Source organism: Stomoxys calcitrans, chromosome 1 (assembly GCF_963082655.1).
Source record: "Stomoxys calcitrans chromosome 1, idStoCalc2.1, whole genome shotgun sequence".
NCBI lineage: Eukaryota > Metazoa > Arthropoda > Insecta > Diptera > Muscidae > Stomoxys > Stomoxys calcitrans.
This window is the reverse complement of record NC_081552.1, coordinates 251,096,673-251,121,116: the sequence shown is the minus strand read 5'-3', so window position 1 is coordinate 251,121,116 and position 24,444 is coordinate 251,096,673. Positions and strand designations below refer to the sequence as shown.

Genomic DNA, 24,444 nt, shown 5'->3' with positions numbered 1-24,444 from the left:
GCCTTAAAATTCGATTCAAAAAAATCATTAGTTACAAAACATTTTAACATTTAAAAAATAAAACATACAAAAACAAATACAAAAAATAAAAATTGTGAGCCTTTACATTTTTTTTAGTTAAAAACATTGTTTTTTTATAATCTAAACTGATTTCTTTTTTATTAATACCAATAAATAAATAAATATATTGAAAATGTTTTAAAAAATGCTGAATTTTTCATAATTAAAAGAAAAAATCTTTAGTAAAATTGTAAAAAGTAAAGGCAGAGTCAACTTTTCAGATCAATATTATTTTTTGCGGAAACTTTTAATCCCACATATTTAAAGAAAAAAGTGTTAGGAAAATGGTGTTGAGAATATTCTTATGTAAAAAAGCAGACAACGATTTCAACAACTAATGTTAATATTAAATCAGACTTGAAATGGGATTATGAAAAAAAGTCCAATTTACAAGTTCAGCACATTCAATCTCAAAAATCAATTGAATCAATCCCATAAATAAACCCAAAATTCTATTGTGATGAAAAAAAAACCCGAAACGGATGTCCTAGAGTGAAAACAAGTATTGCGTGGACATAGTGTTAAGTCTAAATAAAACACTGAAATGAGGGCGAAAATGTAAACAATTTCTAAAATTTTAAACAATTTCTAAAATTTCAAACAATTTCTAAAATTTTAAACAATTTCTATATACCCCTAAACAAATGCTTTTTGATTGCGGGTGACTTTTGGATTGATTGGATATGGTGGGTGCATTGGGTGTTTGTTCGTGGGTATGTCTATGTGTCAGCCTGTAAATTTAATTTTTTCTTTAACGTAATAGTTTCTCGATAGATTTTTCTTATTTTTTTCTTGTTTTTGTTGTTTTCTTAAATGATTTGGCTTCAATGTGAAATATATATAACTACAATTCATATAATATAGTACACAACAATTGTAACGAATAAATTATGTAAAAAAAAAATAAAAAAGGAAACAAAAATATCAAATGAAACAAGATCACACTCATACCTTTAGGTAAAAGGGCGGGGCGAGGACGACGAAGTCTAGGGGGCGAAGGGCGTAGGGCTTAGGGCTTGGGGCTTGGGGCGAAAAGGGATATGGATTGGTATGTACAAAAAAAAAATGTTCCTTTAGGCATTATGGACCTATAACCTATGACTTAAAATATCAACAATTTGGAAAGTGAATTCATCAGAGATGCGAATTTGTTCAACTTAGGTAGCTCTAAGCAAGGACATTAAAGGGCATTTACCATAGGGTGTAGGGGGTGGTGGCGCTCGATGAATGCTGTCGCTGAGGATGTGGCTGCTGCTGCTGCTGCTGCGGGTGCGGATGCGGGTGTTGGTGACCTTGTGTTTTAACGCAATCATCATCTAACCTCACAATCCTTGGGTAAGGACAGTAGACCACCTCCACCACTGCCGGTGTTGCTGCCACCACCGCCACCACCACCGCCGCTACTACTGTTGGTGTTGTTGCTGTTGCTGTTATTGTTATTGTTGTGGTGATTGTTGCTATTGCTATTTGCGTTTTGATGGGCAGCGGCACTCATCATTGAATTGGAATTGGAATTACTCAGGTGAGTATGACTGCTGAGGGCCGACGATTGACTATTGCTGTTCTCGTTGCAGTGTGCCGAAGGTGCTCCTGTCATCAGACTGCCATGGTGCAACATAAGTGTTGGCGTCACCATGGGTGAGCGCATCGCTTCGGCATTGCAAGGCGCCGCTGGCGGCTCATGCAACGAACTTGCCGTATTCGAAGAGTCAATGACCAGACAAGGCGAGGGAGTGCTTGAATCCTTGGCTGCATCTGATTCGGCTCTGGCTATAAGGGAGGCGGGATCGTTGCTGTAGTGACTGTATGTTGCCACATGTGGAGAATTCATGCTGGCACTGGCATTTGCATCCTCGGCAAATTTGGCAAAATCTGTGCTAATGTTGGCATGCGGCACCACAAGCGTGGAGGGAGGCGGCACCCCCGAACTGGCATTCGAATTGGTGTTCGTATTTAGCTCATCGGTGTGGGCGGGTGACAAATGTTTCTTTCCTTTTTTACGTTTCTTATCGCCTATGACATAACCACCGCCATCGGATACACGAGCGAATTTCAGTCGTATGGGCGCTGCTGGAGGTTCATCTGTTACTGGGGCCGTAACAGCCGTAGCCGGCGATGAAAGGCTTGTGTCTGTTGCCGTAGACTCGGCCTTACGTTTATTGATGCGCAATATCAGCTTAGGCGGATCTCCCGGCGAAGCACTTATGGGTTGCTCGATCAGGGTGGTCGTCATGCTGTTGCTGTTTATGCCGCCAAACATGAGACTTGCACTATCGTCTACTTCACGATTCTTGTGCCGTTTCTTCTCCTTTTTGTCTTTCTTTGGTTTGGAAGATTTGGCCTTTTTGGTTGGCGGCAGGGGACTGACATCGGCAAATGATTTCATAGCACCCACATTGCTGACCGTTGTCGAGCGTCTGGTTCTCTCGTCGTCGTCACCCCCAAAATCTTGCATTACTTGGTCGCGATAGTTCATGGAATCCCTCATTAGAGCTTCCAGTGTTGGTGTATAATTCGAAGTCAAGCGTTTCTTAGGGGGGCATGCAACAGTTCGGCGGGATACCTCGTAGCTGTTAAACGCGGTCTCGCAACTGCCCACCGTGGTGGTGGCGCTAACATTGCCATCGGTGAAGCCGCGTATTTTGATTTTCAATTTGGGCGCCGGCTCATCCTCAGCACCCTCCATGGTTTTGCTACGGCCACGTCGTTTTCCGGCACTACCAGCAGCGCCAGCTTTGCCACTGTTTTCGGTGCTGCCCGAAGAACATGCACTGCGTCTGCGTCCATCTGTACCGGAACTCAGTACCATAGCACTTATTTCACTATCTCCAGCAATCGAGTCCAAGGATCTCAACTCACGGCTGGAATTTTTCTTGAATCTCTTGCTGGAACTTGTTCCGGATGCCACTTCAGCCACATATTCATCAACTTCACTGCAAACACTGTCAGTTTTACGTGTCACCTCCAGAGAATTGGACATGAGACTGGAATCTGTGGGTGGCAGGCCACAGGAGGAATCATCGCCATGATTGTCCTTTTGTACCACATACAGGCTGAGCAGCTCCTTTTTGCGCATGCGCCGTGAGTTTGTGCCACTACCACTTACTGAAGCGTTTATGACCGTGCTGGCCGATACCATGGATTGCACATTGCCCATATTCGACTGGACCACTGTGGAGTGAGAGTGAGTTAGAGTGCTCGAACTATTGTACATATCAGGGTAGGCCAGGGGGCCCTTGATCTTGAGTTTCAACTGATTGCGGGCATCGGAAAGAGAAGCCTTGGTTGCTAACGTGGTGTCAGAGTCAATGGATACATCTTCAGAAGTTGTTTCCATTGAAGTTTGCAAATCCGTCACCAGCTCCGCTGAACAAATTGTGGTTGTTGTGGTGGAGGTTAGATTGGAAGTGGTTGTATTAAGACTGCCACTACTCAACTCGAGTCCGGCAGCTGAAGTTCCAGACGTATGTACAGCCTCACGGCTGTACGTGTTGGTAATAAGACTGGCGCTCGATGCTACCGCTGCCGTTTCAATGGTGGATGCGCCAGACATTGTGGACGCACTGTTGCTTGCAGTTGAACTGTTGGTAACTCCTACATTGGGCAGTTGTTTGGAGGTGGCCAAAGAACTGGTAGTACTCGTCGCCCTTAGTGACGATTGGAATTCTCTCTCAACATCCTCATCGAACTCGGATAAGGTTTGATCGGCCGTACCAGAATCGAAAGCCCCTAGTAAATTATTGTTGTAGGCTTCCTGAGATGCACTGGAATGTTGAGGTTCAAATCCGATATTGTATGTACGCATATCGACTGGCCCTGGTAGCATGGGCGGCACTATGGAGTGAAGATTAGAGCTGGCATTCTTGAGGGAGTTGTTGCAATTCACTAAGGACTCGGCCACTGAGGCTGCCGCCGCACTAGCTGTGGAGCTTGATGTAGTACCAGACGTAGGCAGAGCATTGTTGCCGCCCCTCACCTTACATGCCGCTGCACTGTACCCTGGACTACGATATTTTTGGGGATCAGTATTGTGGGCATTGCGACAATCGAAGGATCGCCTTCGATCTCTTAAGGACTGTAAGTTTTCCATGCCGGGTGTAGCCATCTCCTCTTCGTAGCTGAACTCGAAGGGCGTACCCACCAGATTATCGGCACTCACATAGTCCATGGTGAGCGGTAAAGTTATGATGGAATTAGCCACACTACTGCCCCTGCCGCGACCTCGTCCACGGCCTCTACCTCGAGAACCGGCGCCGGTGCCACGCGGTGCCCTCTGTCGTGGTTTGCCTGCCAATGTGTGCGTCAAGGGGTCATATTTGCTGGACTTTGTCGTACCCATATTCGAGGAGTATTCATTGAGCGAGGCATGCTGCTGCTGCTGTTGTTGCTGCAATTGTTTGCTCAGCAATTCCATTTGCCTGGGTGACTTGCCCGGTGACTTGTGTTGCGCCACCTGAGGTGATTTATGCGAATTTCTTAACTGTTGTTGCTGCGCTTGCTGGTTATACCGGGCCGATGAACGGCTACCCTTTGAGGGCGACTCTTTGGTGGGTGTGGTATGCGACTGTTGTTGCTGTTGCTGTTGTTGTTGCTGACTGGGCGGCATAATCGCATCGCCACAACTATTCATGTGCAAATTATTGAAAGCCGCCGCTGCCGCTGGCCCAGCGTTTGCGTTATTTGGCGATGTCAAATTGAACTGAGACGCCGCTTGCTGCTGCTGCGTTTGTTGTTGTGCATTCTGCATGGGATGATGTTGTCTGGGGGAATTGTGATCGACAATAAGACTGCCGGGACCACTGGAAACTCCTACAATTGCCGCCGTTAAAGCTATGTTGTGTGTGGAAGACGTAAATGCCGCTCCGCCATATTGACCGGCAGAGTTGTTGTTGCCGCTAACGCCAAGGGAAGCCGCAGCATTTGTTGCATTGAACATATCGGCCGGCCGTGGTTGTTGGGTACTGGAGTTAGGGCCTGCATTAACATTAGTACCCATACCCGATCCTGCGGGATACATCACGCCAGTTGCATTGCCACCGCTACTGGGGCCACTCGGTCCAAATGGCATTTGATCCATGGTAGCCATAGTTGCCGCTGCATCATGAAATAATCCCACCGCACCGTTGTACTGTTGAGTAGCCGCAGGCTGTTGCTGTTGTTGTTGCTGCTGCTGCAAACCTGTTGGCGTTTGCTGTTGCTGCTGGTGCTGTGGCGTAGTTTGACTAGTGGGTGTAGTGGGCGTTGAATTGTAACCCTGTTGGCTATACATCATCGAATCGATGCCGTTAACTAATGGAGACTGTTGCTGTTGCTGCTGTTGAGATTGCGATTGCAACGAGTGTTGCTGGAAACTGGTGGCCATGGCAAAGCTATTTATCGAATTGAAGAAGCTATTCTTGCAGTTTGGTGATGTGGTGACATTCTGAAGGCTATTTATGGCATTGTTGTTGTTCATTACATTCTGGGCCATGGTGTGTTGCTGTTGACCTTGCTGCGACTGTTGCTGTTGTTGCATATGCGGACTTTGCTGCACTTGGGACATTTGATGCTGCACTGGCGTTTGCTGTTGTTGCTGCTGATGTGTAGGCGTGGTCGCTTGCAGATCCAGCGACGGTGTCTGATCATTTGACTCCGATACCGAACTTGGCGAGGTTGACCTTCTCGCTGCTATCAAATCGTTCTCATTCCAAATGCGATTGCCTTGCATCGCATAGGGCGATTGCATGCGTGTGTTCTCATCGAAATCACAGTCGACCACCAATTTGTTGCTTCCCACCGAAGCGGACCGTGTAAAGTCCAAAGTTTCCTTGGAAGCCGTTGCAGCTGCATGTAGATCAACAAAGTCGGGCGTTGTTCCCGCCGAAAGGGGAGCACTGGAAGACATTCTACTGTTACTGTGTTGTTGTTGTTGCGGCTTCTGGCCAAAACTCTCGATACCCAGCGTCTTACTGAGCGTTGTGGAGACCGCTTGGCTTGCCAATTCCTTCTGAATGAGAGATGTCAACTCGGCAACATTGGGTGAGGTTTGTTGGGTGGGCGTATGCGCCTGTTGGCTGTAGCTGGAGGTAGGCGTTGTTCCCTGTTGTGGATGCAGATGGGTTGGTGTGTGCTGCTGCATAGGTGATATGGGCAATTGTGCGCTTTGTTGCTGTTGCTGCGTTGGAGTTCGTTGCAAACCACTATTCTCCAGGTAATTCAGCGCCTCGCTCGGCAATTGGGACAATCGGTTTGGAGTTCTATTTACATCGGTGTCTGCATCATGTCTTAGGTTTCCAAAAATACTCAAACCAGTATCTTTGTTGCCTGTAGCCGCTGCCATGACGGAAGAAGCCACTCCGCCATTGTTGGGCGATGATCCTACCACCAAATTATTTCCTGCAGCCATAGTGCCGCCTTGTGTTTGCTGTGTGGGAGCTGCGCTTTCCGAGCCATAATGACCTGCACTATTCGATTCCAGCGCCGACAAGGCATTCTCCTTTTGTACATGGATTATATCTTCAGGATCGGCCGCATTGTGGAAAGGAAACACCGAGGGAATGGCAGGTGTAGGCGGTGGCAACATGAGATCGGGTTCTTTGGGTTCATCACTGCGTGTCCGTTTGGTTTTGCGTAATTTCTCCAAGAGGCTCATGGTTGCTTGGCTGCTGTCCTCCTGCGTAACATCTTTGCCCATCTGGTTTTCGGTGCCTAGTAGACTGCTGAGGGTTTCAGCTTGCTGGGCCAAATGACCCACTACTTCGTGACTACTGAATGGCGAGTTGCGCAATAGCAAATCGTTGGGAAAACCAAGTTTCTCCCGTTGTTTCTTGTTGGCGTTGTCTTCCAAATCGAGTATTGTGTCCACAATGGGATGATGTCCACTCTCCAGAGTCGAAGAAGTTTGAGTATTGAGAGAGCTCACGCCAACGTTGGTGTTATTAATTAATGAAACTGCCATAGCTGCCGGTGATAGAGATTCCTTTTGCAAAGTAGCTGCATTTTGATTAAGTTCTGGCACCAAAGTCGACTTCGCTACACTCTCCAAGGGTGAAGTTTCCGCTGAACAAGGTCCATCGGGCAAAGCCAGTGCGGAGGATGTGGATTCTTTCTGCGGCGTTTTGATACCTTCTGAATTTGAGTTGGAATCCAGGTCGATTATTTCGGGCGGCTCTGGTCCTACCACAGCCACAGCGGAGGAGGAAGATGAAGCTGAATACTTGCCCGCTCCAGCATTGGCGGCCGCCAATTTGCGTTCCTCCTCGAGAGCTTTCACCAATTCCATTTCATTTAGCAAGTGTTGCGTATGATGTGTATGCTCCTCTTCTGCCGACATGGGTGGGCTGCCTGGCCTTGTACGACGGCGCCTATTGCGCGTTTTGCGAGGGCGCGTCTTGTTGCCCTCATCACTGGCATTCGAAAGATCATCGTCATTATCGCCATCAGTTGATGATGACGACGAGGGTACGGGGGAGGCAGGCATCGGCGCAGCCGGTGGATGATCATCTAGATCGACCAAAAGCTCATCAATCTTAGCCGGGGAACGTTCACCTTCTGGCATTGCAGTATTTGTGGGAGCTGTCGTCAGTTCCTCATCAATGTCCATAGGCACATCAGAGCATTCGTCTGTACACTCCATGGCCACTTTCTCGGAGGATATGTCTTTTGTCTGCGTATTTGCTTGTGCTTGTCCTTGTGTTTTGTGCTCGTCTAGTTTATCGTCCAGTCTATTCAGACGTTGGCTTTCATTTCCTGTCTTGCCCTCTTCGATGATTTCGACATCATCATTGTCCTTTTCATTTTGCTTAGACATTAACGCAGTTGCAGGCTCGATCGCAGGCGACGTAGTGATTTTATCCAGGACTTGGTCCAATTGCATTTTGTGCCCACCATCGAGATTGGTTTCCGGTAATTTTGTGCTGGCAGCTAGAGCATGCTCAACTGGACTCAGGGACTTACTATCAACAGCCGGGCAAGGACTAGAAATGGTCGACTTTGTCAAAGACAATTCGTTTGCTTTCAACTGCGGCGATGTCTCCGATTCCCGGAGTTCGGAGGAGGAGAGCTTCTTCGCTTCTTGTGATTTGAGCGTGCGCTCCTCTAGCAAGGCTGACTTTCTGCGCGTTTGAATTGAAGACCTATTATTGTCTGGTTGCTCGTCGCTATTGGCCAGGCTGCTTGTACTTGTGCTGCTGGTATTACGCCTTAGCTGTTTCTGAGGAGATACTTTGGGGGATTTGGCGAGAGACGGAGTCGGCGGTGGTGGCGGTACAGGAGCCGAGAGGCGACTGTCATCTGATTTTCGGAGATTTCTTTTGGTCACAGCAGGAATTTGTCGTTTCGCTTCTTCCTTCTCTTCGGACTCGCTAGCCTCATCATCCGAAGAAGAGGTGGAATAACTGCTATCGCTATTGCTGGAACTGTCTTCACTTCCATCGGAAGATGAAGACGAGGAACTGGAATCACTTGCCGAACTGGAGGTGACTGATACTTTTCTCTTCTTATCCATTGGCGGTGCTCGTTTTGGCATTGCAGCTGTGGGGCATTGCGTCGCAGCAGAAGCCACCACTTCATCCTTGGATCGTCGACGATTGGAGCTTGTGGGCGTTTTAGTCCCTACACCAACAGCTAAAGGTGGGGTCGAATCTTCGACTGGAATTGAAGCGGAATCCGAAACGGGAACCGGCGCCGCAGCAGAACTGGCACCTGAGACTGGAGGAACTAATTCGACAGAGTGGTCTATCGCTGTTGGTGGTGGTTGGAGTGTAGCTGCCACAGAAGATACAACAGTGGTTTCTGCCGCCAGCAGTGGAGATAGATCTTTAGCTGCTGATGATGCTGCTGATGATGCTGCTGCTAGCGCCAATGCCTCAGTCATTGTAACTATTGCGGTGTCTTGCTTATCCCTATCTTTGGAAGAGGAATGTGAGGTATCACGAACGGACATTCGACGCGTTGGTAATGACCTGGTACTACGACCTTCAGGAGTCTTGATTTTGGTCTCCTTTTCATTGCTAGTGATGCGATCCTTTTCGTCTGCCGCGGTCATCTCTGCTGTTGCCATCAAAGGCTTATTGCTATTCTTGAGTTGCTCTGCAGCCTTCTTGGCCGCCTGTCGTTGTGGAACGTAGGCAACTAGAATATTTGGCTTAATCGCATCATTGATGGATGACGAAGAATTTGGACCAGCCTTTTGTGTGGACGAGAGATCGCCAGCAGTGTTTGCGGATGATGAGGAGGAAGATTGTTGCGATAATTTTTCAATAGGAGATACTTTGGTGCTGCTTTGATGCTGTTCGACTGTTGTTGATGAGGACGATGATGAGGAAATTGATGATGATAATTTCTTTGACTCGGCCTCAGTGGCTATCGACGCGATCACCTCAGATTTGTTTCTACTCGAGCAGTTCGAGGAAGATTGGCTTAGAGCGGCTGCAACAGCTGTAGAAGATTGACTAGTGGTGGCTTCCGAGGTTTCTTTAACATTCTTTGGAGGTCTACCACGTTTATTGGCACTAGGTTTTTCATTTTGTGATTCAGAACTCCTAGCACCACCGCGTGATCGTTCAGATTTGTCATCGGCTCTGGAGTTTTCCTTTTGTTTGGCACTATTATCGCGCGATTTACCATCGCCACCATCCTTTTGCGAAGCGCTTGTGACTGCCGCGCTGGCTGATGATATTGCAACTGATGCTCCGGTCGATCTCATATTTTCGGAAGCCTTTTTGGCGGCTTGGCGTTGGGGAACTACCAACAAATCTGGTGGGAACTTAAGCTGTTTCTCCAAATCTGAAGAGGTGTTAGCACCTTTTCTATTGGTTTCCGAAGATGGTCTCTCTTTTGCCTTGGACGTTGCCCCAGTCCCCTTGGACAGTTTGGTGCCCGAGTGCGCCGCCACTGTAGATGAAGAGCTGTCTTTTTGGGCTTTGCTGCACGTTTGCTGTTGTAGCGTGAATTCTTTCATGGCCGCCTTTGTTCGTATGGTTTGTTGATTCTGCGAGTCACTAACATTACTTTCCGCAGTTCGCTCCTCCTCCTTGTCCTTAGTGTCGGAATCGAGTGAACTATCATCGGAATCGGAATAAATTTGATCAACTGTTTTGCGACTACCACTAGTCGTGGTAGCAGACAATGTCTTTTGCCCTGCATCAAGCGAGGTGTTGGTCATCTTCCTATTCTTTTTGCTGGGTATAAGCTCAAGGCTTTCATCGCTTGACGATGAAATATCGTCCTTTGACGTCCGCGCTGACGTTTGCGATGTGGACTTGTTGACTTGACCACCGAGCGGCGTTGGGCCGGATTGGCTATTCTTTGATTGCTGTTGCGGTTGTTTGTTGACAGGTACTGACGATTTAGACTTTTTGTTTACTTCTGTTTCATTCTCGATGTCGCTACAACTTGATAGGACAGTTGTAGTCTCCGAGGATTTGACACGACTTTGTTTTGTTGCAGTTGCAATGTGGGCATTTGGCTTGTTTACTGATTCCTCCATCGTCGTTTCTACAGCAGAACTTTTCCTTCGCTGCTTGGCACGGGAGTAACTCTCTCGTTTCGTCTGGACAACCTTCTTCGGCGAAGTTTTGCCCCCTGCTTTCGGAGATTTTTCGCTGCCGGACGATGACGAGGCGGATTCCGTTGAACTAGTGCCACTTTCGGACTCAGAACTGCTGCCACTGCCTGAAGACGAGCCATTGTCAGAAGATGAATCCTCGTCGTCTGATGACGAACTACCCGAAGAACTGGAGCTGTCATCCGAGCTTTTGGATGCCTGTTTGTTTAGTTTTGGCGGAGTCTTTGTGGTACTGGTACGCGGCCGTGTATTTGGCGTCGCTGTCGTCGTCGTTGAAACCATCCCCGCCGTTGAAGCTGCAGCTGCAGGTTTCGCAGTTTTATCAACGCCTATTGAAGCACGTCTCCTATTTGCACTAACGGAATTTGCCACAGAACTTTTGTTCTGTTGTGATGTTTTCTCCAATGCCACACTCTCTCCGCCGGCTGTGATGGCATTCGCTGATGTTGCTACGGATTTACTTGCTGCAATCGCACCATTATTGACCCGCTTGTTAGCCGGAGACTTACCTGTCGACGCCGTTGTCGTTGTGCTCGATGACGCTGCCGCACTTGTGGAAGTCGCCGCCTGTTGTGCAGATGAATTTGACTTATTCGCCCGTTTTGTTGGCGAGGTGGAAGCCCTGCTATTATGCGCCCTGTTAGCATTTTTTGGTCCATTCTTAGTAGTGCCCAGTAGTTTTTCCAATATATATTCTAGACTTTGGTACTGTGAGTTTTTGTTTCGGTCACAAGACGAATAAAAGCGATCGTAAAGCGTTGGTCCATCATTCGCATAGATGACGGCGTTCTTAAACTGTTCGTCACTTGTTGCGTGTTGGTCCTCGGTCCTTTGACTATCGTCGCTAAGCACAGATATTTGTTTGTAGAAAACTTGTTCCCGCAGTTTAAATAATGAACGTGAGAGTTTTTCTCTCCTGCTGACCATGTAGCACAGATTTCGAACACGTTCCAAGTCCTGTCGCAGGTGGACAACTAGTTTGTGATTCTCGAGATCTTGTTGCTCCTGCTTGCGTGCTATCATCTCGACATCTTCCGACTTGGGAGGTATAAGAGCACGATTATTACGCGATTTCCTCTTGAGTTTCCAGTAATTGTAGATGGCTTCGATGGCGTCATCATCCACATCGAAAAGATGACAGCTGATGTCCTTGATGTTGACATGTTTGTCAAATTCCGATTCGACCTCCTGCAAACACACAAAAAATAAGGTCTAAGTAACTCATCTTTATTGGTTTAAAACAGCCACAACTCTGCGAACATACCTGTAAACGACGTGCTCGCACCTGATTCCTTTCCTCAGAAGTCATATCGGATTTACGACTCTTTCGCCGTCGACAATCATCGTCTTCGGTACCAGAGCCGCCATTGCTAGTGCCCAGTTTGTTCTTGCAATTGCCGCTGCTTGAACTTTTGTTGGCTTCCTTCTTGCCTTTACTGACACTATGCTTGTGACAGTATGAACGCAATTTGACACCGTCTTCCGCGTTTCCCTCCTCAATGATGGCTCGCATCTCAAGGCCATGTTGGAAAGCACAGGTCACATGATATGCTGTCTTGCATGTCTTCACGGAGCATTGTATGCAGGCACCGACTTTGCCGCGACACAACACACATACCAAGGACCAGCGACTAGGTGGAATGCTAGATATTTTCGTAATAGGCTCCATACGGTCAACGCATCCAATACTGACTTCCGGAATCCAAAGGGCGCATGAAACATGTGCCCAATGCTTGCCAGATTTGGTTGATTTCATTGCACCTCCTTTGTTCGGACACAACACACAGTCCGGTTTAATGCCCATCGAACACGTTCGACAAAGCCATTGACCTGTTGCCAATGAAAAATATAAACCAAATTTAAAATTCCATTCCATACCAAGCCACATACCAAACGGCTATGATTTTAGACTTACCCGAAGGGATGGCAGTGATGCCATAACACGCCTGATGTACACAGATATTGCAGTTATCACAGAAAACCATTTCATTAGCTTCCTCCGAATCGGGAGATCGACACACATCGCATATGACATTTTCGTCATATTCAATGCCCAGACCCTCTTCATTTTTCAATATAACCTGAATTTGTTCCCAGCAACGCACCTGTAAAATGCAAATACAACGCAAATTGGGTAATTTTTGATTTTTTTCTGTGGCCTGGTTTGCGAATGACGATTTTGATGATGGTCTTACACTAAACTCACCTCCAACTCTTCAATAACACGCTCGAATTGAGTCTCGCTTATGGCAAAGGGAGCACCGTATTGTGCACGATCGGCATTGTATAATTTGAGCCATGATTCATCCACCTGATCAATGTCATATGCGCAGGAATTTTCAGCTAAAGCAACCACATTTGTAAGACAATGTAACTCTGGAGAGTAGGTATCGTCTTTGGTTATGCGCAGGAAGCGATTTTTTGGACTACAAATACAAGAGAAAAAAAAACGTTGTGTAGATTAGTAAAAAACGAATTAAATAGTTGTTGTTGTAGCAGTGTGTTGTACATTGACACGGCAGCCCTTGCCGATGGAGAACTCCATCGGTTCAATCCGGTACGTACAACCCTCTGCCATGGGATTGCTAAAATCTAAATAAATACAATAGTAAAAAAATAGCTATGACAGACAGTCATAGGAATGGTTTAAAGTAAGAAGACAACTTTGGTTTGGTTGGAGCTTTGAAAAAAAATGTTAAAGGTGAATATTTCCTCCAAATTTTATATTTTTCGAAATTTTTTATTGAGAACATATTTTTTAGACGAGGTATTTTTATACCCTACACCACCACTGTGGTACAGGGTATTATAAGTTTGTGCATTTGTTTGCAACGCTAAGTAGGAGAAGAGCTAGACCCATTGATAAGTATACCGATCGACTCGGAATCACTTTCTGATTCGATTTAGCCATGTCCGTCTGTAATCAAAGTGCATGTCGTATTTGTTGTCCAATCATCACGAAATTTTGCACATATCACTTTTCGGGTTCAGGAACGAACGCTACTGATTTTGGTAAAAATCGGTTCAGATTTAGATATAGCTCCCATATATATGTACCGCACGATTTGCACTTAAATGGCCATAGTAGCTACAATTTTCAACCGATCAGCACAAAATTTGTTAGGGACAGTTTTGTTACTGATCTTAACATATCTGCAAAATTTTATTGAAATCGGTTTAGATTTAGATATAGCTCCCATATATATGTATCGCCCGATTTGCACTTAAATGGCCGTAGTAGCAACAATTTTCAACCGATCAGCACAAAATTTGGCATGGACAGTTTTGTTACTGATCCTAACATATCTGCAACATTTTGTCATAATCAGTTTAGGTTTGGATATAGCTCCCATATATATGAATCGCCCGATTTGCACTTAAATGGCTGTAGTAGCTACAATTTTCAACCGATCAGCACAAAATTTGGCATGGACTATTTCATTACTGATTTTAAAATATCTGCAAAATTTCATCAAAATCGGTTCAGATTTAGATTTAGCTCCCATATATATGTATCGCCCGATGTAATCGGCTCCGCCCGATTTTTGCCTTTCCTTTTAAATAAGAACATTTTTCTTAACACCTATATTTCATATTTAAAATTTTTGTTTGGAAAATTTTCTTAAAATTTTTGTTACTTTTTTAAAGTTTGTTTTAATTATGTTTTTAGTTTTATTAATTTTTCTTTTAATCTTTTTAATTTTTAATATCTTTAATTTCTTAATTTAAATTTAAATTTTTTGTTTTAATTTTTGTAGTTGTTTTTTTTTTATTTTTATTTTTTTTTTTGTAATTTTTTTCTATTTTTTTATTGAAGAAAAAAATGCTACGTTATTCTTTAATTTTAAATAAAAAATATTGACAGATTTTTGTTTTTATTTTTTTTTTAATTTTGTTTATATATTTTTTTAATTTTAATTAATTGTTTTTGTTTTTTTTTTTAATTTTAACTATAGCTTTCATCTAACATTATTTTACTTGAGATTTTTTTAATTTTATTTTATTTTTAAACATTTTTTTAAAATTTATTTTTTACTTTTTTTAAATTATTTTTTAACTTTTTTTAATTTATTTTTCAACTTTTTTTTTAAATTTATTTTTCAACTTTTTTTAAATTTAGTTTTACTTTTTTTTAATTTTGTTTAAATATTTTTTTTATTTTTTAATTGTTTTTTTTTAATTTTAACTATAGCTTGCATCTAACATTATTTTACTTAAGATTTTTTTATTTTTAAACATTTTTTTAAAATTTTTTTACTTTTTTTAAATTATTTTTTAATTTTTTTTTACTTTTTTTAAATTATTTTTTAACTTTTTTTTTTTAATTTATTTTTCAACTTTTTTTAATTTATTTTTCAACTTTTTTAAATTTATTTTTATTAGAGATTAGTATCCATTTACAATAGATCGAAATATCCTTTTCCGACCCCAAAAAGTATATTCTAAGACTATTTAACGAAGTCCGTGTGTCTGTATGTCTGACCGTCTGTCAGTTGTAATCATTCTAGAGGCTTCAAAATTTAAGATATTGAGCTGAAATTTTGCAGTTATTTCCATACCCAGATTAAGTTCTTTAACGAGCAAAATTCATATTTGGATATAGCTGCCATATAGACCGATACTACGATTTAGGGTCTTGAGCCCACAAAAGTCTCATTTATTACCCGATTTCGCTGAAACTTGGAAGCCTTGACATCAATGACAAATGTGATCTTGATCGGGCTATATTTAGGTATAGCTGCCATATAGACCGGTCTCTCGGCAAAGGGTCTTAAGACCATAGCCGGAGCATTTATAATCCGATTTCACTGAAATTTAGTCTTAAGCCCATAAAGAATGCATTTATTAACTAATTGTGCTGAAACCTGTTAGACCCCTGGGCGTCCATGCCAAATATGGTCTCAATCGGACTATATTCAGATATAACTACCACATAGACCGATGTGCAAAGAAATGTATTGAGCCTCACGATCGAAGCTTATTCAAATATAGCTGCCATGTAGACCGTTCTAGTAATTCAGGTGTTTTAGCTCATAAAAGGCGCATTTATTACCTTATTTCGCTAAAATTTTAAACTTGTACAAGGTTTCTCGCCATCTAAACCAAATATGATCCAAATCAGCCCATATTTGGATAATACAATGGATATGAAGGTGGAGTTATAATAAAACAGCATAATAATAATTTCAAATTTTTAATCTTTGGTGAAGGACACCGTGGCGCAGAGGTTAGCGTGACGCCATACGCCTGGGTTCCAATCCCGGCGTGAACATCATTTATAATAAATTTAAATTTTTAACCTTTGGTGGAGGCCACCGTGGCGCAGAGGTTAGCGTGTCAGCCTATGACGCCAAACGTCTGGGTTCAGATCGCGGCGAGAACATCAGTTATAATAAAACAGAATTATAAATTTAAATTTTTAATCTTTGGTAGAGGCCACCGTGGTGCAGAGGTCAGCATGACATTGAACGCCTGGGTTCAAATCCCGGCGTGAACATCAGAAGAATTTTCAGCGGTGGTTATCCCGTTACTAATGCTGACCACATTTGTAGGGTATCCTGCCATATTGGAACTTGTTTACCAAGTGGCAGCGCTTTGCGGCACGCCGTTCGGTTTCGGCATGAAATAGGATGCCCCTTATCAATGAGCTTACAACTTTAATCGGACTTTTAATGCTGAGGTGGAGTAATTTTCTTTCTTGCTGCGCTACAATTAAGAGCACAGTTTTAACCTAGAAGACATACCTACTGATAGGTTTGGGTGGCACCAAACAAAATCGCGATCTGGGAAACCAGTCAAATGCAATTACAAAGCACAAAGCACATTTTCTGCCTAACTTAAAAAAAACGGGTTTTTTATTTTTTATTTGCGATTACCCTCTGGTCTGCAGCCGGACAATATCCGATTGTATGAATTTATTGAAGACCGATAAATGGAGCGCAAAACGTGTTTTTTTAATTTGTTTTTACATTTTTTTTTATTTTTATAAATTTAGTTTAATTTTTTAAAATTTAATTTTTTTTAATATTTCTGTTTTAGTGCTGCTCAATTTTGGTTTTTTAAATAATACTTTTTTAATTTTTTCTTAAAAAATCTTTTTCTTAATTTTTTAGAAAAATCCATTTTTTTTAATTAAAAAAAATATATTTTTTTTAATTTTTTAGAAAAATCCATTTTTTTAATTAAAAAAAATATATTTTTTTAATTTTTTAAAAAATCTGTTTTTTTTTAAATTTAAAAGAAAATGTTTTTTTAATTTTTCAAAATAGGTTTTTTAATTGTTTTTCATTTTTTATTTATTAAAATTTTCTTTGTTTTTAATATTTTTCAAATTTAAAAAATTTTAATTAAAAAAAAATAGTTTTTTAATTTTTTAAAAAAATTTTTTCTTCAATTTTTCAAAATATTTTTTTTAATCATTTTTCATTTTTTTATTTATTTAAATTTTTTGTTTTTAATTTTTTTCAAATTTTTTAAAAATTCAAAAAAAAATTTTTTTTTTTAAATTTTTGTTTTGATTTTTCTTATTTTTCTTATTTTTTTTTTAAGTTTTTTTATATATTTCAAAATTTTAATTTTTTATATTTATTTTAAAATTTTTAATTTTTTTATATTCAAATTTTTAAGTTTTGTTTTATTTTTTTACATTTTTTTATTTGTTTTTTTTTATTTTTTTATTTTTATTTTTTTTTTATTTTTATTTTTTTTTTATTTTTATTTTATTTTTATTTTTTTTTTATTTTTATTTTTTTTTTTTAATTTTTTATTTAAGTTTTTAATTTTTTTTTATTTTGTTTTTAAGCTGTGAAGTTTTACTTCATCTAGAAAAACAATCTCCAATGTCTAAAGTCAGCATTGGAATTTATGTTCGGATGTGTCTGCTGCTCATCTATGGTTTATATTATAGACAGTGGAAGAACGGCAGTAGTTAAACGTAAGAGTCAACCACATAACACTGCATTCCACCAACTATTCCAAAATACATTTGGTTTTCTCACTTCACATCCAAGAATGTCAACATGAAACGCCTAACATAAAAAAACCGGGCACAACATCAGACAAATGTTAAGAAGTGAAGAGTAATCAGACCAGCAATGTAGCCCGGTAGGTGTGGGAGCGGTTGAATTTGCCTGAACTTTGTTTAAATTTGTTATAAAACTTTGTTATAAGTAAAGGCAATGTAACACCCTAAATCTGAACTTAACCTGTATCAATCAAAGTCATTTTCCTCTCATCTCTTACAAATAGTTCTTTGGAAAAATTGCAATAACTCAGCGTTATTTTGTTATTGTAGCAGTGGGTTGTACACTGAGGCAGCAGCCGTTGCCGATGAAAGACTCCATCGGGCCAATCCGGTACGTACAACCGGCTACCGTGGGATTAATGTTGTTGTAGCTATGTGTTTGTTCTATTTTTCATCTGCTTGATTCTAAAATCCGGAAACAGGAACTCTGCGACTAAGGTGGGGTGTGTCCAAAGGGGTCTGGGTCTGGCTGAGCGTGTGTCGTGCGGTCTCAGTTCACAATCGGGAAACACAACCTTTCAAAACTGTGTAGTATAATATAAGCTTGAAAAGTTTTCAACGATTTTTGATTTCCTCAAGGAAACGAGCAACGCCTATGTTTACACTATCACCGCAAATACTTATGTTTATGTGATTTTGGTATATGGCGTGGTATGAGGAATTTTTGAAATAGCAACACAAACACCGCAGTTTTATTTTAAATAAAGAAAAAGTTTGAAAAATTGTGAAAATTAGTATTCAGGAATGGAGGCCAACGCAGAACGCAGAGGTTAGCATGTGCGCCTATGACGCTGAACGCCTGGGTTCGAATCCTGGCGAGACCATCAGAAAAAAATTTCAGCGATGGTTTTCCCCTCCTAATTGCTGGCAACATTTCTGAGGTAATATGCCATGTAAAAAAAAGTTTAAGCTCAAAAATTGGGGGCCTCCTTTTATAGCCGAGTCCGAATTGCGTGCCGCAGTGCGACACCTCTTTGGGGAGAATTTTTACATGACTACCATATCATTTTTTCTCAGATGACATAGTTCCTCACAAATGTCGCCAGAACTAGGAGGGGATATAACCACCGCTGAAAATTGTTTCCTAATGTTCTCGCCAGGATTCGAAACCAGGCGTTAAACGTCATGGCTTACATGCTAACCCCTGCGCTACGGTTGTAAAAGTAACGCCGCATAAATGATTCGAGTCAATGTGTTGGGTTGACATGGGGTTTCCATTAACGTTTCACATTCATTCACAAAGCCGCCATGGACGAAGGCGATGTTAAAGGAGGTGGTACATGAAGCATGAAAATTAATGTACGTGTATATTGATATGATCGCCACTCATATCTGTGTGCTGACCGCATCAATTGCGGGAGCGATGCATACTAAAACCGCATTTAATCGCTTGCAGTCCTCTGTTAACCAGTAAATGTCAACAAGAAAATAGGAGAAAAACCCAGGCACAAATTTCGAGGTAAATCTATATTTCGTTCTAGGGAAACATACCCGATGGGAGAACAGACAGTTGAAGTCCCTCGTGAAACTAAAGGCCAGACGACATAATACATCTATTTAACTAACTAGCCAATTTTAAGCATTTTGTTCATAGGGAATTTTGTGCGCTCCCTGTAGAAGGCACTCACCCTCCTTTGTTTGGAATTTGAAGCATAAGAATAAGGTGTATTCTGATGCTCCGGTACGTACAACCGGCTGACATGGGATTGTGTTGATGTTGTTGTAGCAGTGTGTTGTACACTAAGTCGGCAGCCCTTGCCGTTGAAGGACTCTGTCGGGTCAGTCCGGTGCGGACAACCGGCTGTCAGGGAATTGTTGTTGCAGCATTGTGTTGTGCACTGAGACGGCAGCCCTTGCTGATGAAGGACTCCATCGGGTAATTACAATAGGTATAACCGGCTGCCATGTGATTGCCATGACAGTTGTTGTAGCCACACAACAAAAAGTAGATCATTGGACTACATTCATTGTTATTGGAGATGTATGCCCACTGTAACTTATTGCAATATTCATGGGCATATTTGCAGTTTTACATCAAAACAAACAAAGGCCATAAACCGTCAGGTATTACAACGCTGAGGCTACAACTTGTACAGCACTAACGACATGCTGATGTAATGTTATATATTGATAGAATGCAACTATTTCACATCCTATTTGTGACAACAAATTTTGCTTTGAAAGCCAAAATAATTCAGATGTTCATTATTATAATCATATCGAATGCAATGCGATTGAGAATATATACTTACAGTTTAAAGTCATGAGCAGGTGGCACTATAGGTTCAGTCAACACTTCAACATATGGTTCAGGCAGAGAGTCTGGATTAACCGGCACTTGTACACCACGTTCCCATTCTTGTTTCCATTGATCGTTCACCACCAGATATTCATAGTTGGCCAGTTGTTCAGAGTCCGGCAGTTTCATGGCGCTAATGAGATCCTTGCTGCATTGGGTTCAACATGAAACAGTAGAAACAAAATAAAAAGTGTTACAAGTTTGATTCCCTGTGTTCTGCAGTTTTTATTCATTATATTACCGATATAGCTCTGCCGGCGCCTCCGTTGAACTACGATTGTAAATACTTGACATTTTGATGTCCGATACCGATCTCGCCTGCCAAGCTGCTGCCGATGATGATGAGCAACCAACAGCACTTTGCATGCCAACTGCTTTGGAGCTTGTGGAGCACATGGCTATGTCATCATTGGGGACACCGGCTGCTGATGTCGAGCCATGTATTGGATTGTCGGTATCTTGTTGGGGTGTTGTGTTATTAGCTGTAGTAGGAGTAGGAGTGGTTGTAGTAGTATTGCTTGAGATTAATGCACTTGTGCAACTAGTGCTGCCACCAGCGGCATAGGCAGGATTGTAGGAAGGGTTAAGGCCAGGACCGGGGCCAGGTCCACCACCGCTGCCAACGCCACCAACGTTACTGCCGCTAATGCCCGACAAGCCAAGGCCACAGCCTCCTCCTCCCCCACCGCCTCCCCCACCATTGGGAGGCCTGCCTTTACGCCTCTTTGTGGGTGGAGGCTGCGGTTCGACGTCAAGTCTTGGATGATGCAAATGATTGCCGCGTTTTCCTCTTTGTGACATAGTATTTCCGTGGAGTTTAGCAGCAGCGGCAAACACATGTATTTTGGATTATTTTCGTTGTTTTCTTTCTAGATGCTAGATACTATTTTTGCTCTAGAAGGCAAAAATACCGACCAATTAATTGCTCTATTTGGGTTAATCAACTTGGTCGTTGTCGTTGGTTTGCACAACTCTCCTCCTCTTCTTCTTCGGCTGCTTACTTTTCAATTTGTGGCAACGCAAGAACAAAACTCGAAGGTTGTTAGTATTCTAGTTAGTATGTCGATTAAATTCCTGTAAAGTATTGAAAGACAGATAGACGTTTTCATGACCACTCTTGATTGCATATACTATATAGCCCCTATTGTACTTACTTCATTTTTGCCACAACATTGCCCAGAAGTTATCATCTGCATTAGGTTGTTTTAGCGAAGAAGAGAGGGAGTTGGATCGCCACACGCAGTAGCTATGCAGCCGCCGCACAGCATCGGCAACCAACTTGATGGCTTGTTAAAGTCAAAAAACTGAAAATACTACGAGGCTGCAGAAGACCTATGGCCAGAAATATTCCTCTAGGTCTCTAGATCTCTTGCAGTGCGTGTGTGTGGTGGTATTATGAAAAGGTATACCTCTTACTTGGTAAGGTTAGTTGGTTAATGATTGCCTGATGATTATATTGATGCGAGTTGCTGCTGTAAGGTGGTTGTATCATTCATTGATGGCTGGTTGTTGGCTGCAATTGTGCGCAAAGGCGTGTGCTTTAGATTCTAATAATATTTATGTGGTTAATCGTTTAACGAAGTCAAATCTTCCTCTTTGTAGAAGAAAGCATTGCAACAATTCCTTTCGGATAGCTGCGGTGGATAAATGTTTTTCCTAAATTATTGTTATGTATGGTGTAGGAGATATATAGGTGAGATGTAAGATGACTTTGTCGTCGTCGTTTTTAGCCTTTTTTCAATATTTCTACGTTTCTTAATTGTTGTATTTTTAAACAGCACTTTCTTTTCTATTGTTTCTTGTATGTGTCGTTTCGTTTTTTCGCTCTTTTTGCTTTGCAATTTCCGCCTTCTTTCTTCTGTGCACTAATATTCGTCGTCGTCCATTCCCACAAATGATTTTGTGTATATATTTTGTATGGTGTTGTACTTTTAATTGTACGCACACACGACGAATGTTTGCACTACTGCTGTCACTCACTCACATTTGTTCATTCACAATAACACCCTGTTGTCCGTCGCAATGTATTTTCGCACTTGAATTTCTTCTTTAATTTTTTTGTTTTTCTTTTCTTTGTTGTTGTTGTTGTTGTCGTGTGTGGCGTTTATTATAAGATGACGAGACCTAATCATTAGAAAACAATTAATGACACTATTAGCCCAAAAGGGTGGAAATTGAAAAACATTTTTTTTTTGCGGGGGGAGAACAGCAAACAAGAACACATAAAAAATATCTCAAATGTCCACAGTCTTTTGACGTTTCTTTGCTCTTCTTCTTCTGTTTCTTTTTTCGCCGTCATTGCTTTTTCGCCTTACGATTCATATTAACTACAAAACGGCGAGGGCGATGATGATTATGAGTTAAGTAAGAAGAAGAAGCAGCCCCATTAAAGATGGATGTAGAAGAAATTCAATTTTTGTATCCCCAAAAAGGAATTTAGCTATGGACAGAATTTTTTTTTGGAATTCTAGGTACCTACAAGAAATATTTCTGATAATATTTTTAGTTTGCCTTTATTTCTTCCCTCCCATCAAAAAAATCTTTTTTTTCCACTCAGCAACAACACCAAAAACATCATACTCAGTTCATTAACAAGCAATATAAGTATGTATGTATGGATAGGGAGTGAAGTGCGGTAATGATCCCCCCGCACTAGGATCTTCTAGTTCCGATGAAAAGTAAATAACAACAGCAACATGCACATATACACGCGCGTACACATTAAGCACTCTTCCGACGAAAACAACACTTTTTTTTATTATTCTTTCTTGTTTCTTTTAATGGAAATGTGCGATTTTCGCCGTGAGGTGGATTTTAGGTTTTTGGGAAAAATCAATGCAAATTTTTTTTTTTGCAATGTGTTTGCTTTGGTTGCAGTAAACAATCAAATGTAAATTACTTCCTCATACAGCGGCGGCTGTAGTCTAAAGAATGAAGAAGACCTGATGATTAATCAAAACGTATTTTAATGGGTCTAATGGCGGATGGGGGATCCATGGGGCTATGCAAGCAGACACTTTTACTGTAAAAACATCTATCGGATTCCCGCCATTAGCTTTTTTAACAACAAATACATGAACAAATTCTTTGATTGTTCTTTTATTTTTGACTTATTGAACAAACTCTCTCAATTTTGTTGTCTTTACTGTGTGTTGTGCAGCAGAAAAACAACAATGCTGCACAAACACACACATTATTGGTCATTGGTTGGTTGGTTGGTCGTTTGGCGCACACTGAAAAGCAATGACGACGACGATGCTGATGATAAATTAAAAAGATTATATACATTTGCATTCATTGGGGCGATATTGTGTTTCTGTTTTCTGTTGTTACTACTACTGCTTGATTTTGCTTGTCTTCTTGTTGGCCAAACTCAATTCAATCACTCACGTCGTCTCGCAAGTGCGCCACCTCTCTTCCGATTTGTCTTACACACATACATACAAATGCATAAGCTCAGCAGACTACACTACTAGACAAACTCGAGGGAGACGAACAACGAAGAGACGATAGTCCACCGCACACACAAACACACTCATCCATACATATTTTCATATCCCCCTTTTTGCTGTTGACCACTTCACCATTCATTCCGTTTCTGTTTTTTCTTCGTTTTTTTTTTATTATTATACCGCAACGTATTTTCTTCACGGGAATTTCATGTCGTATTCTTTTCCATGCGGAATAAAAAATTTTCACATATAAATTTAATTTTTTCTTCCTTTTGGTTGCATTTCACATTTTTTGTGTAATTACTTGAGGTTTAATTTTTTGCTTCATTCTTTTTATCATCGACGTTTCTTTACATTTTTCTTTCTAGCCAAAAAATTTACCACTGAAAGACGGGAAAAACTTTGCCGCCGTAATTTCGAGGTTTTGCAGTTTATAAACCTTAATATCAATGTATTTTATTTAACGGGCATTGAGAATTATGTTGTTCTTTCGTTTTTTACACGAAATAGTTATTAATTTTCACTTTTAAAACACTTTTCTTGTTTAATATTTACAAGACGTCGTCTTTGCAGTCGTCGCCATTATTAATTTTTGACTCCATTTTGATTTCGCCGCAAAACCAATTCGCCCAAATATTTTTTAAGTCACAATAGCCAGAACAGTGTTGCATGTAGAGAATAGACAGCTAATTGTGAATTATCAATGGAATGTAAATCAATAAGATAAATGGGGTCTACCCATCAAGGAATCGAACCTAGGCAAATTTTGCGGGGTAAAGTCACTAGCCCAACAACAACGAAATCGATTATACAATCTTGTGGGTATGGTGACGTAAGTTCCCACTAGGATGCACTGTCAAATTAGCATTCTAGTTTTTATTTGCATTATCATATGTAACGGCCTTATTCATTAAACTTATAAGGGCCTTATCCATAAAACTTAATGAAGCCTTAAAATAGGTTTATTTGCAGTTCTATAAAGGATATCTGTCAAATAAAACTATTCCAAATCTACATTAAGTTTCGTGATTTATGCCGTAAATGTCTAAATTATAAATTAAAA

The 24,444-nt window shown here is 41.3% G+C and overlaps 1 protein-coding gene across 6 annotated transcripts; it reads right to left on the bottom strand.

Moving 5' to 3' along the window:
* Positions 1-1,117: 1,117 nt before the first annotated feature.
* On the bottom strand, positions 1,118-23,953 carry LOC106092593 (PHD finger protein rhinoceros). Of its 6 annotated transcripts, none has more exons than XM_013259482.2 (8): positions 21,084-23,953; positions 20,171-21,003; positions 19,883-20,077; positions 12,813-13,032; positions 12,522-12,711; positions 11,871-12,436; positions 1,444-11,794; positions 1,118-1,413 (listed from the first exon to the last, which is right to left on the bottom strand). In XM_013259482.2, exons 2-8 carry the CDS (start codon positions 20,728-20,730, stop codon positions 1,373-1,375), a joined length of 12,123 nt encoding a protein of 4,040 aa, XP_013114936.2. In that variant the 5' UTR covers positions 20,731-21,003; positions 21,084-23,953; the 3' UTR covers positions 1,118-1,372. The 6 variants fall into 6 exon arrangements, with proteins under 6 accessions (XP_013114936.2, XP_059226789.1, XP_059226792.1 ...); XM_059370806.1 differs by having other exon boundaries at positions 1,118-11,794; positions 21,084-22,053; positions 22,510-23,953; XM_059370809.1 differs by having other exon boundaries at positions 1,118-11,794; positions 21,084-22,053; positions 23,320-23,953.
* Positions 23,954-24,444: the final 491 nt, after the last annotated feature.